Source organism: Neltuma alba, unplaced genomic scaffold (assembly GCF_004799145.2).
Source record: "Neltuma alba isolate B1F8T4 unplaced genomic scaffold, ASM479914v2 tig00012727_pilon, whole genome shotgun sequence".
Classification (NCBI taxonomy): domain Eukaryota; kingdom Viridiplantae; phylum Streptophyta; class Magnoliopsida; order Fabales; family Fabaceae; genus Neltuma; species Neltuma alba.
Window position 1 is genome coordinate 190,070 of NW_021637149.1, and position 13,321 is coordinate 203,390.

General features: G+C 34.3%; 1 protein-coding gene across 1 annotated transcript; it reads right to left on the reverse strand.

Annotated features, from left to right (window-relative positions):
* Positions 1-1,488: 1,488 nt before the first annotated feature.
* LOC114730261 (pectin acetylesterase 9) lies at positions 1,489-10,295 on the reverse strand. The gene is made up of 13 exons (XM_028917305.1): positions 9,589-10,295; positions 9,401-9,483; positions 7,030-7,159; positions 5,687-5,766; positions 5,197-5,283; positions 4,496-4,620; positions 4,331-4,391; positions 3,178-3,234; positions 3,009-3,086; positions 2,813-2,918; positions 2,448-2,596; positions 2,140-2,250; positions 1,489-1,840 (listed from the first exon to the last, which is right to left on the reverse strand). The coding sequence occupies exons 1-13, from the start codon at positions 9,710-9,712 to the stop codon at positions 1,811-1,813; spliced, it is 1,221 nt and encodes a 406-aa protein (XP_028773138.1). The 5' UTR covers positions 9,713-10,295; the 3' UTR covers positions 1,489-1,810.
* Positions 10,296-13,321: the final 3,026 nt, after the last annotated feature.

The window sequence follows — 13,321 nt, forward strand, 5'->3', positions numbered from 1 at the left end:
ATCTCATTTCCAATTACATAATTGGGTCGAGCAGGCTAGAGTAGCCCTCATTTCTAATTATCTCATTCATCATATCACAGAATTAACTTTTAACCCTCAGGTATAATTATCTCATAAACAATTGATCCATGCTTCTGCATTTCCACTCTCCTCATTTCTCCCTAGGCTTCCGCTCGTTCATAGCTCTCCATCGCCAGTGTCTGTTCCATTTACCTTGATATACCCTCCCAAGTAATTTTTCTGAAATTTTTATTCTCTAATTCTTTTTCACGGCACCCTTTTTCCATTTTTTTCTCCCTCTCTATCTCCCCTTCTTGACCTTGCCTACTTCCCACTAACACACAAACGGAGATGTATATAGTGGGAATTAAAAACTGCAAAATTGAACTTCACAAAACCTCGTTTCCAACATCAGTTTTGATTGTATAGCTGCTCGCTCATGTTCTCTGTTTTAATTTTAACTTTCCTTAGTTTTTTTTTTTTCACTGGAATATTAATGCATTGTTCCACTTGTAAATTTTTCAAATTCAATGGTGTCTAATTTTGATCCAGAGATAAGAGCAGAAAACCTTAAGTAGCTCTTTTCTGGCTGGATTTTTTTAATTTTTGTTGTGATTAAGTTATTAGTCTACTCCCCTTATTCATATATCTTAAAAGATACTATCCAAAAGTCTCTGAAAAGGTTATTGGCCCCACATATTAGTTGCTTCCAACTGCTAGAAAAGTGATTACTTTGTATTGCCCTCCGTGGAGTACTCGTAGGTTGTTGGAATACAAAATCACATGTTTGAGATGGCCTAGGTAAGTGATCACAAGAACCTTCATCACTCTCACCACCTCCACCATCACCGTCATTGAGATCGGCCATATTGTTATGATGTCCCAGAAAATAGGAGTTTGCTATCTGCGGGTTTTAATTATTCATAGTCAAATGCAATTTATTACCTAGTCTTCAGGAATTTGTTTCTGAATGTTGTGTTATTTTTATGTTATTGTACTTGGACTCTATATATAGCCATTGCTATTGAGGCTTGTTCTTGCAGCATTTGGAGGATGCATTGCCATGGCTTTAAGTGTCAACGAAGAAGGGTCCTATACAAAGCAGGAGGGGTCAAAATATACATGCTACCCCCACATCCAGAAGGTGGAGAGGATAAAATGAGGTGGAAATGGTCATAAACTAATGGGCACTGTGAGGATGGGTCCTAAAACTTAAGTGATTCAACAAGAATGAGTATCTCAAGGGGAAAAAAAAAGAATGAATGAAAATTAAAAGAAAAATACTCTGCATTTCTCTCTCTTATCATAGAGTATAGTGGATCTAAATTTTGACAAGACCAGGCGATTGGTGAAGGCGACACTTCATAAACTTGCTACATGCAGGGTTTTGTATGACGATATATTTCACTCATACTACTTGGATGTATTAAAGGAGCTCAGTCTGATCGCTTAGACAAAAGCTCTAGTTCAAGAAAATTAACAGTGTAATTGGAGAAACAATAGGCAAACGATAATTTATTGAGATCGACAAAATAATAAGCAAAGAATATAATGCGTCTGATTGAATAAGAATCACTACAGCTATACTTTCCTCTCTTGCTTTTCTATCTTCTATTCCTGGTTCTGTCAAAGAATTTGCTATCTGTATCACTTTATGCTTGCATAGCTCTCTACCTAAATTCCTTCAAGATTCCCCACTTCATAGAGCATCTCTATGAGAAATAGAGAAGCGTGAAGCCAACTCTTCACTACTCCTGCAACATTTCAACTTGAATCAGATCTTCTCTGAGGTGTACAGAGAAGCATGAAGCTAAATGTTCACTCCAATATTTTCATCAACCTGCAACATTTTAATTTGAATCAGATAAGATAAATGGACATCAAGGCTCTCCAAGAAATCGCCGGAGATGAATGAGAAGAAAGAAGACTGAATTAACAGTGTGGCCTCCGGAATATGTCCATAAAGCTATTTATTGTTATTGATGATTTGACCTTTTGTCGAATAAGGTATAGATGCCGAATGGACTAAGAAACAACTTTATTCTTAGGGAGATTAAAGTTTATCTGGCTCATCAATTTAGAATCAAATTAATATTAAAATTTTAATAAAAAAATATAATTTGAAATCAAACGCTTTACCTGAGCCTGTGGTATAAGATTATGACAAGTTTTATCGCACGGATATGCACAGTCTATTTCCTTGGTTCTGTCTCTGCCAAAATACCAATCTCCAACTGCTTCCGCAATAGTCTGTAAACGAGCAGTTCAACACGTTATTAAAGAAGAAAAACTCTGCTTTCACCCAAAAATGAAGAATAGAACAGGCTTAACTAGCGATCAGAAGCCAGTTTACTTGTTATGCAATAACAGCAAATTAAAAAGCAAGTAACCTTAGAAAACCACATGCATTATCATCGTGCCTCTCTGTCGAGGATCAAGATTGGTACCTTGTCGTTTATTTTTGGGGAATCATCTCCAAACCATGTATCTTGGGATTCACTTTGGCAATGAGCAAAGCATGAATTAATGAACATTCCCCCTCTTCTTGAAGATACATAGAATGGTCTCAAAACTGCAAGCATGTGGCGCCTAAAGCCTGAACAAGGTACAATGAGTTGAGAGTCAGTAAAAATCAATTTTCTTAATCATTGGGGAGAGAAGCAGGAACTTTGAACACGTATAGAACAGACAACATACTCCTCCAATCCTAAATATAAAACTCATTTTGTAATATAATCTACACTATAAAATTGAGTCTTATTTTTAAGATCAGAGGAGTCGTTCTTTTTCTTTTTTTGGCCGGGGGGACCACCTTGCAGTACTTCAATTTGGTCTGGGGTGCATGCCGCCGGGTTTATCTTGCAGTGATTCCAGTGTCCACGCAAATCAGAAGAAGGTGGGACCAATATGTGGTGAAACTGTTGGCATTTCAAGTCATATTCTCGTAATTCGTAGGTTATAGTGATAAGATCACGTAACTACACAAGGTAAGTGTCAGAAGCACTTACTTGGAATACATCATAAGCAGAGTTCAAGATGAAATATGGTGTAGTTATGTATTTTAAGACATACTGAGGAAAGAAGCACTGCATAAGAACAGGAAACAAGTCAAAATCATGTCCTGAGAAAACTCTGAATTTTCCAAGGTAATGGTCCGAGTTCATAAAGAAAATTTACCAAGTCTGGAAAGAACAGGGACCTCGTACAATTTCTGTTTAGATTCCGCTCTATCCCCTGTCGAACAAATAGTGCCAAGTAAGATTGCAATTTGAGTTCGCAAAAAGAACAAAATGAGTGGTCCCATTTCTTCTTCATGGAATTTTGAATGTTAAGAGGAAATTACATTCACCTTTTTGAAGTTTTCCAAAACTTTCTTGCCCATCCCTTTAGGTTCAAATTACCCTAAAACGTCTACTGTATGACCTAAATTGTGCCTCCAGATCATCTACTGACCTTAAAGACGAGCATGTGGTGCTCATTGTTTAGGTGTTTTTTAATTTAATTAATATAAGTCAATATAAAATATAAAAATTTTAATAAGCCGCACTATTCACATCCCAAAATAATGTGGTTTACTCCTCAAATTTCATGCAATCCGTGGCCTCACGAATAGTCTATCAGGCACGAGATAGTTTTTATGCTTTTCAACTCCTCGCAAAACAAAAATATATATATTAAAAATATAAAAAATAAAATAAAACAAGATCTAAATCATTTAGATCTAATTTTAATGACCTAAATCAAGCACCATGACGATATAAGGTTCTAACATTGTATAAAATTATGGATGAAGTGCAATACTCTCGTGACCCTAGCTACATGCATTTTTTCATCAGAAAATTGTCAATAGCCTATTTTGAAAACTTTAAGAACTTAACCAGTTAACGTACATTTTTAAAATTATAAATAAAAGACATGCTTCTGTTTTTTATTACTTCATTAATTTCACTTAATCTTCAAAAATATCGAAGAAAAAAGGGAACAAGACCTGGCATGTCACTTGTCACACTAAATAAAATAAGATAAGATAAGATTAATGGAAAAATCAAATAATAAAAACCTTATAAATATAAAAAAAAATTTGTACTCGTATCTTTGATGAATTAAAAGTAATGATCATGAAAACATCATAAATATCATATATCTCATTTTGCATACCATGAGAAGTAAAAACCGACTCTCTCTTTTCCCCCCCCCCTTTTTTTGGTTAGCTTAACTTGATAGAAGAAATATAAATATTATTTTAAAATGATCAACTAATTAGCACACAGCAAATGAGATCCTCAAAGTGTATTATATGGTCAGTGTGAGTGATGTATCAGAAGCTTACCTGCAATAAAACAAGGCTTTTGAAGAAGTACCTCATAGTGTGGTTCAAAGCGATATCTCTCCTGCACAGACGGAAGGGAAGAAAATTGAAAATGTTAAAAACAGAATGTTGAAGTAATAATTTAATTTAATATTGGAATAATGCTTCCATGTAGAGAGAACTTACCCGTCAAGAAAGAAGCCAGCATCACTCAAGCATTTAACACTAGCATTCCTTGGCAAATAACTGGCGAATCTGTCACAGTGATGAAATGTCGCTAAACCTCCTGCCGAACAACCTGAAAGCAAAGCCTACACAAGCAGACATATTTGGTAAGTCACGAGCATAAACAAAATAGTACTCATTCGATTCTTGATATAAGATCTAATTATTTAATTTGAGTAGATTAAGAATATTAGTTTAATTAATATTATATATTTTTTGAAAACACTCTGATCATTTTCCTTAATTCCTTTTTTCTTTTTCATGCTTGCTTACCAATGGAGTTGATTTGAAAAAAAAAGCCGACAAATATATGAAACAAGTCTTACATATAGAACTAACATCTACTTTCAAATTAGGTTTTATATTAAGTATCAGAGAAATAATTTATTCTTCATATATCTTACTAATTCAGAAAAACTTGTGCAGTAGTATATTTTAAAATATATGTTGGAAAACCAAATCTAAAACTTTGCGATCCTCCCCACCAAAAGAAAACGCTTTTTTCCAATACCATCCATGATGACAACATTTTGGAGTCCAATTAAAGGATAGCTTTTTTGGGCCAAAAAAAAATTAAAGGAAAGCTTTTGAGCATTAAAATATGGTTAGATCTTGCGTTGAAGAAATGTGCGGAAAGTGAAGAGTAGACACAGTATATATACCTTGCGTGCCTTGCCCAAACCTTTAGGCAGGAGGTCGCGAATGATTGCTTCCCAAATCTTTTGTCCTTTGAAATAAAGCAGTGTTGTCTGGGGTTCATTTCACATGCATGCACCAAAAGTCATTACATCTTGTCTTAGAGCTTTCATAATTTGACGCAGAAACTAATTAAATAGTCCATCACTTTCAATTTATAAAACATTTTTTTAGAAAATTTATAAAAACCAATGAACCTCGTTAAATATAGTTAGGGGTCTTAATTTAAAACAAAATATGTAGAAAATTCTAAAAAATGCCTTTCATTTAACGCTAACCACTAATCAACTCATAATTAATGAAGGATATGTTGAAAATAAGGTGATTAATAAATCATTATTTTGCCCAAAATATTTTATGTTGTGAAACATAAAACCATTCGAAAAAAAAAATCTCGTAATAAATTTGAAAGGGAAAGAATATATGGCAAGGAAGGAAGGGGAAAGAGACAATTACCCCGTTGTTGAACAAGGCATCTCCCGTGAAAGAGCCTCCATCACAATATCGAATCTTAACACGGTTCCAATTGTAGAAATCTGTGCACACCCAAATTCAAGACAGAAAAACTTCCTAAATGCCTTAGAAAAGTTATGTGATAATGATACCATAAGATCAAATTTAAGTATCATCAGGCTTAAATAATGACATTTCGAACATGACCCTTTTGCCTCACAAACTTAACCCCCCATCTCACTTTGGTGATCTAATTCTTTCCACTTGATGTAAGTATAGTTGTTTTATATACACGTTCTTTATAACATAGTTGATTTAATTAAGAAATTAAGAAATTATACATATAAAGACCACACACTTATTTGTACTGTTATAAAAGAAACTCGGCATATACAAGATGTTTTAATTGAAATTTTATATATTTTGCATTTAATAGCCCAGAAGAACCAACAAAGAGAGGAGCAGTAGGGACAGGACAAGAGAAACAAACAAGGGCGGAGAGCTTTTTGCAGGAGGAAACACACAGCTACGTGGATCTCCTAGAGGAGCCCGTGAAAGGACACGTGGATGGGGGCAGTTGCCGGGGAACTTCAACACGGAAAACAAAATTTTTAACCCCGTCAATGTGAACGCAGAATCAGGGATATCACTTTTTGTTTATCTATCATGGATCCGTGATCGTTCTTTCTTGTGTTTTGTAGTTATTGAAAAAGAACATCAAGAAAGTTGTGCTTGTTTTGATTAATTACATTCGTGTTATCAAATTAAATTCTTCAATTGATATACTACATCCGGTTTTTAATATAAGACTCTGTTTGATTTTTATTTTGGTTCTGAATATAAGAACTCAATCCACTTTGTCTCTCATATTTATACATTTTTTTTCCAAAGTAACCTTTCTAGCAATAATAATTCTAGTCAATACACTTGATTAGTAAAGATATTTTAAGAAAGACAATACCTATTTAGGACAAATAACTAACTCAACTTACTTTCTTAATCTCCTCAAATTAATTAACTGACTCTCATAATTAAGATCGGAAGTAGTATAATATAGACGCATTTTAGTTCAATTCGTGCTTCGTTCTTTTTTCTAACTTTTATTGTCTCTTAAAGCAGCCTTATGCCTCTCTCAAAAGCCCTTTTAAGGTCAATTCTCTCGGAAAGCTTTTTAAGTGGTGACGGATCTCTGTTATCCCTACAACACGAGAGTCGTCGCATGAATTTCGAGGTAAGAAATTACATCTTATTTCTTTTACACTAATAATCTCAATTATTTGAATAAACTGTTAAATTAAAAATGAATTCACATTTTTAGTAAGAAAATAAACTAGAAGTGTGCGTACCCGGGTTCAGGGAGGCATTGTTGCTTAAGATGCCAGAGAAGACCTCCAACTTGGTCATGTAGCGAGTTGAACCCCGGCGAGTCTTTGCTCTCTCTGCGCATGATTCCACGTCATTGCACCACCCACCTCCCTGGCATGCACCATAAATTGACCATCGTCACTGTCAAAGATTATTCAATGCACAACTTTTTGTCCTACCTTTCAATTTTTTCCCCTTACGGCTAAACAGAAATACATACTCATATATAGAGGAGTATATTAAAAAGAGAATAATGCAATAAATGTAGATTCTCACAACTAAATTTACCCAAATTTATCCTGTATATCACTTTTTTTTTTTGTATAAATGTGTTGCAAATGCAAGGCCTCTATTAATGTGCAAAATAAAAAGAAATAATAAAGGCAAAATAATTATAATATTATAATACATTTTAATTAAAGAGGGTAAAATAATTTTTCTTTATATTATTAATAGGAAACGTGCCTAAATATTCTGGACTGGTCCTATCCACATTTGTTTTCTTCAAGTAGAATCAATGACCCACAAGACCAAACTAAATGTATCTGAATATATATGATATAATGTCCCTTCTGTCACCACATTTCATCATTTGGTGTCTTCAATTTGCTTCTATTTAAAGCTTGGCATGAATAGACCTCATTCTCCATCGCCACACTTCATTGGTCCATCTATCCTTGTTCTATCTTCAAGCGCACGTTACGTTAAAGTGGTACGCAATGAAAAATGACAAGACGAAAGTTCCGAATGATCATAATAAACTAAATTAAGAGATTTTTTTAGCTAAATTTTTTATGCAGAAGTGCAATTTTAGATTAAAAACATATTTGAAATATCCGTTTATTATTTTAAAAACGAAAAGGCATGTGATTATCAATATAAATATAATCTAGAAGAAGCTATACTCCTGCTTGTAATTAGCAGTTAGAGTTAATTTGTCGTCGGGAATCTTGGTTAGTTAAAGAGAGGACACGGTGGCGTCACATGTTGCCAGTTTGTACTTTTAGTTTTATGCAAGATGACTGATCGACTGAATAATAAACTCTATAAAGTGCACCCGTGCCTTAAAAAAACTTAAATTCGAAAAATTTTATTACACCACATTCAGTTTTTTAATATAAAATCTTATTTAATTTTTATTTTAATTCTAAATATAAGACCCTAATTCATTTTTTTTTATATTTATGTATTTTTTCTCACAATAATCCTTTTAATAATAATAGTTCTAACCAATACACTTGATTAATAAAAATATTTTAAGAAAGACAACATATATTTATTACAAATAACTAACTTAACTTCTTTTTTTAAATTAGTAAACTAGCTCTTATAAATAGGATCGGATGTAATATTATTTTCTACATAAATGTTAACAAATAACACATCCGTGGCAGCATTAGAAAGAATCCGGTCATTACCACCATACAAGAAATTATCACGAGTTGAGAATGGACCAAAATTGTGCTTTTTTTAAAATAAAAAAAAATTAACATTATGCGGAATATAAAATATATGAAAATTGCGCTTATGTTTTTAGACGTCGATTAAAACAGAGACACCATATCTAATTTAATATGCCGAGGAGCTTAGGTTATCAAACATCCTTTGGTGATTTGACGTGGGGATCAATTGTAGGCATATGGAACAAGCATTCCAACATTAAATATGTTTACTATTTTTTTTAAACCAAAATAAATGAAGAAAATTACGACTCAACGGCCAAACCAATTAAAAGTCGCTACGTCATCAGGATTTGGGTCGGCCGCGCGGAAATGAAACACCAAATTCCATTAATGAAAATAGTGCGCGCGCTAACCTCCAGATAGACGACATAAAAGTATTGTCGTATGGAATTTCGAAACCAACCAATCATCATTCTTCGCCCCAAAAATTAAAGACACCGCCGTTACTTTTTCGCGCAAGAGGGAACGCTAAGGCGCCAATAATTCCTTCCCCACTCCTCCCTCCGACGCCAAACTGTTACTCCTATTAATTTCGCCGCAATTTAGCTTATAGGATAGTATGAATATCTGTGGGGCTAGTATGTTCAATTTTTATAAAAAATTCTAACTTAATTCATTTAAATATTCTAATCTTACAAATTTGTAAATTCAATATTATTTCCAAAGATGCGATCAACTAGTGTGATTTGTTTGTTTTTCTTGTTAACTTAAACTGTGTGACCTGTTAAAAATTTGTTACAACATCTCCTACATTTTCTCCTAAGTTGGCGCTAATAATCTATTTATTAATGTAATCTAAATTCTATAAAAAAGGAAGGAAAAAAGGGGAATTTTTTTTGGCCTGAGACCAACAAAAAAAGAGAGAGAGAGAGAGAAAACTTCGGCGTACCTCGAATTGTAAAAGCCAGTTGTTGGCTCCGGCGCCGAAGCCTCTGTGAAAATGATACGCCGGTAAACTCCCATCCAAACAAACTACAAATTTCATTTTAAAACAAATAATCGGTGTATGTCGATTCATATCATAAAATAAAATTTCAGGAGTTAAATAAATTTAAAACAAACGGGTTCAGAGCTTACGAGCACCAAGAGCTCTGGCGCTTCGAACCATAGTCATATTCACCAGAAGCCTCTCTTCCGAGAGTACGCGCCACGGCGCAAATGCAAGAAAAGCAAACAATGCCAAAACGACGACGGATTCCATTTCGGAAATCAGTATTCCCTGGAATCGCGAGTCTTTCGGGAATGAGAGAAAGTGAAGGAAAAGTGAGAGCTCCGTTTTTTCAGAATTGGTATACAAAGATGGAAAAGAAGAGATCCACTTGAACTAAACTTGAACAAATGTTTAGCCGGCTTATTGGTTGCGAAACGGATAGAATTCAATTCCGATAAGGAATCAGTGATGTCGCCATCGGATAACAGCGAAGGGAGAGTCTATGGTTATCTGAAGGAGCGAGACGAAAGATTCCGCGAAGTTCCGAGGAAACTTTGAGGGAAACGGAATCAGAGTAGGATCCGGGTTATTCCACCGTCGCGTGAAGAAGAAAAAGAGAAAGGTGATGGGGGAGGGAATGAGGGAACGTGAAGAAAATTAAGGAGCTCGTTGTCGTATTGAGAAGAAGGGGCCGGAGAGAGAAGAGAAATTTAAATAGGAGAAAACAGATCAGAAAGAGATAGACGGAAGCTTTGGGTTAGTTCATCAAAATTTTTGGTGGACTTGTTCCTCACTGATGACCCGAAAAATCCTTTGTGGTAGATTTTCAAAGGATAGTTTTTGAAAATTCACGCGTCGTTTCCGCCTCTCTACAGTATTCAGTGTTAAACAGAAAAATCCATGACAGCCACTCCTACCCTTTTAACACTGATTCTAGTCAATAATTTCGAGATTCTCTGTATATTTAAAGAAAACAAAGATAGAGGGAAAAAAGATGAATGACCAAAAGTAATACTACTATACGATAGTGTTATTTGTAATTCATTTGCTTTAAAGTATAAACGCAATCACATATCTGAAATTCCAGGCTAAAAATCACGCTTTTATAATTACATTTTGCAAGTGTCACAGAAAAAAAATTAAAAAATGGTGGAATATTGCAGTTAGAGATTGCATTATAACTAAAATTGGAAGCTAGCTAACACAAAGACATGTCCTGTTGCTTCCTGACCAGACCAAGCCTAGCTAGCGGGAAGGTTATATTTGGTGAGGTGCTGAATAATTAAGGTTTTTTCGTTTGACTTTATTTTCTAGTTAGAGATTAGAGATTCCCAGCTAATAATTGTCGATTCCGTTAAAATGTAGATGAGGTTTTTTTTAAAAAAAATTATGCGAGTCTTAATAATGTTTTTGAAGTTAGGTGGATACTGAACTTCCAAGGCAACTTAAAGGTGCATTCATGATTGCATTAAAAAAAAAAAAAAAGATGAATTGATGAATTGATAAGTTACAAACATACTATTTCTGAGCTAGCTTAGGAAAAAAAACACCTAATAACGGTGAGAACTGAATTCCCAATCTTTGATATCAAATATAACATCTTAATTATTTGTTTCCCATTTTTTTAACCTAAATTAACTGAATACATAATCCAATGTTGTGCAAAAATATATTAACAAGATTATGTCACATTTATTATAAATAACTAATTTTTTGGCTTCTTTAATCTATTGAAATTAACAAAGTAGTTGGCGAAAAAACAAAATAAAGGAGAGACTCGGAAGGAAGGAAGGAAGGAAGGTGTGTGTTTGGTCTGTGAGTGGAGCCTATGCGTGGATAGGGCACTTGACGAGTGGTAAGGGATTAGGCTTGATTTAGGCGGTTAACCACTGAGTCACTGACTGATGATGCAGACGAAGACTTTGAAAAGAGAACGAAGTGCAAGGTGGTGTTGGCCTGTCAGGCTCAGATAAGCATGGGCGAGGGAGAGAGAGAATTTGGGGGTTGTGGAAGAAACGTAGCCATGGGGATAGTAGGTCCATTTGGTTGCCCGACTTACTCGTGACTGCTGGCTTCTTCCAACTCTCCATGTTCTTTTCACATCCAGTATTATCACATTACATTTATATTTATCCGTTCTAAATATAAAACATATTTTGTAATATAAACCGGATGAATAGGAATATAATAAATATAAAACATATTTTATAGTGTAAACCGGACGAATATAAATATAAGACCTATTAAATAGGTTTTATGTTTAAAACTGAATGAGTATATTGTTTGTTTAATTATAAGCATCTCTCTTGAAATCTTTTTTTTTTTCTCATACAGCTTATTTTAAAAGAATTAAGTGCCATTTTTTGCTCGACTTATTAGTTACTCTTTTCCAGTAAGCTTATTTAATTATATATCATTCCACCAATCCTTTTTTTATAAATGGACAAAATTATAAAAATCTCATAAAAAATTACAAAGACTTAATTAAAAATTAGTTGGATTATTTTTCTTGCCCAAGCTGGTTATGATTGGGAACTATCAAATATGTCATGCTTACCTCCAAAAGCGATGTACATGTCGTGAGGGTTGATGGGAAGTGGGAACTGCGCCGTGGTGCAAGAGACGCAATCTAGACCCCACGTGAGAATACACTTAAACAGATGCTTGGATGAAAACTAAACTATAATTTAAAAATGATTTTACAATATACAAAATAAATATATAAAAGAGTTTGTTTTGATTTTAAAAAAATATTTTTAAAAAGTATTTTACACACGTCCAAACACCTACTAAAACATATGTGGAGGGAGAGGTCGAAAAACCACGGGAACGGAAAAAAGATCAATGGGCGACGAGAGTCCATGTTAAGGCTATCAGCTTTTACAAATCACTTTCCTCCAAATTATTCTTCAATGAACATGATCCTGTTTCAGATCCAATCAATAATACTCGGCGGAATGGATTTTGGTGGAAAATGTTACTCAAGAGCTATTTATAACACCAGGAAACTGGTTCATTCTATTGATGGTTGAATTTATAAGACCTTCTAAAAGAGAAAAATGTCGAGTGTGAATGAATATGGGGACGTAAATTCAGTCCTTATCGGAGAGTTTAAGGAAGAAAATAAAACATAAGACCACGATGGCCATGTTTGGCGACAGCTTGATGGAGATGGTATTATATGGGGGGAACAGGGGAGAGGAGCGACATTAATGAGATGAAGGGAAGAAAATGAGAAGAATTACAATCAAGTCCTAAAAAAAAATTAATTATTAAAAAGTCTTAATAATAATTTATAAGGCTTATTTTGTAATTATATTTTTTTAGGACTTTATTTTAATTTTTCTAAGAAAATAATGTGGGGACAAAAACAGGGCCCTGAATGGCAATGACAAGCCTGCCTTACCAAATTATCAAGTCGGCAATCTGAATGGTCCCGTCGGCCATGAACATCCCCAGTTCATCATGTGGGCTAATTTTCCTGCTTATAACTCCATACCCAATTGGGCCTCCTGAAAAAAGACAAAACGTTTGTCATTGTCCATTTTTGTGTGATAAATTCCCTTTGTTTTTTTAACTTCACAGTAACAGGGCCATAGAACCAGATAAAGGTTGGGCCCAAATTAGATTCACTGGCGTTAATTTTGAAACCCCTGGTTGGAAATGGTCCCAACTCCCTGGTGACTCTAAGAGGTATTGATTCTGGGTTTTGGACGCTGCCTCTTGCTTTGGACACATTCTTGGCCCAAAACCCACTGATTCTCCGAAACCAAATCACATCATCATCAAAAAGACTAAAAAAAAAAAAAACCACCGTTTATATCGTACCTTTTTTTAAAAAAAATTTTATTTACAAGTCAGATGGCACGTGTATTTTTT

Bases quoted from the DNA above. Each gene is read 5' to 3' on its own strand.
- LOC114730261 (XM_028917305.1), bottom strand. From the start codon at position 9,712: ATGGAATCCGTCGTCGTTTTGGCATTGTTTGCTTTTCTTGCATTTGCG. The intron at 3,235-4,330 runs GTAAGCTTCTGA...TTTGTTCGACAG, and splicing joins AAAGCCTTGTTTTATTGCAG to GGGATAGAGCGGAATCTAAA. The intron at 2,919-3,008 runs GTAAGTGCTTCT...AAATGCCAACAG, and splicing joins CTGCTTATGATGTATTCCAA to TTTCACCACATATTGGTCCC.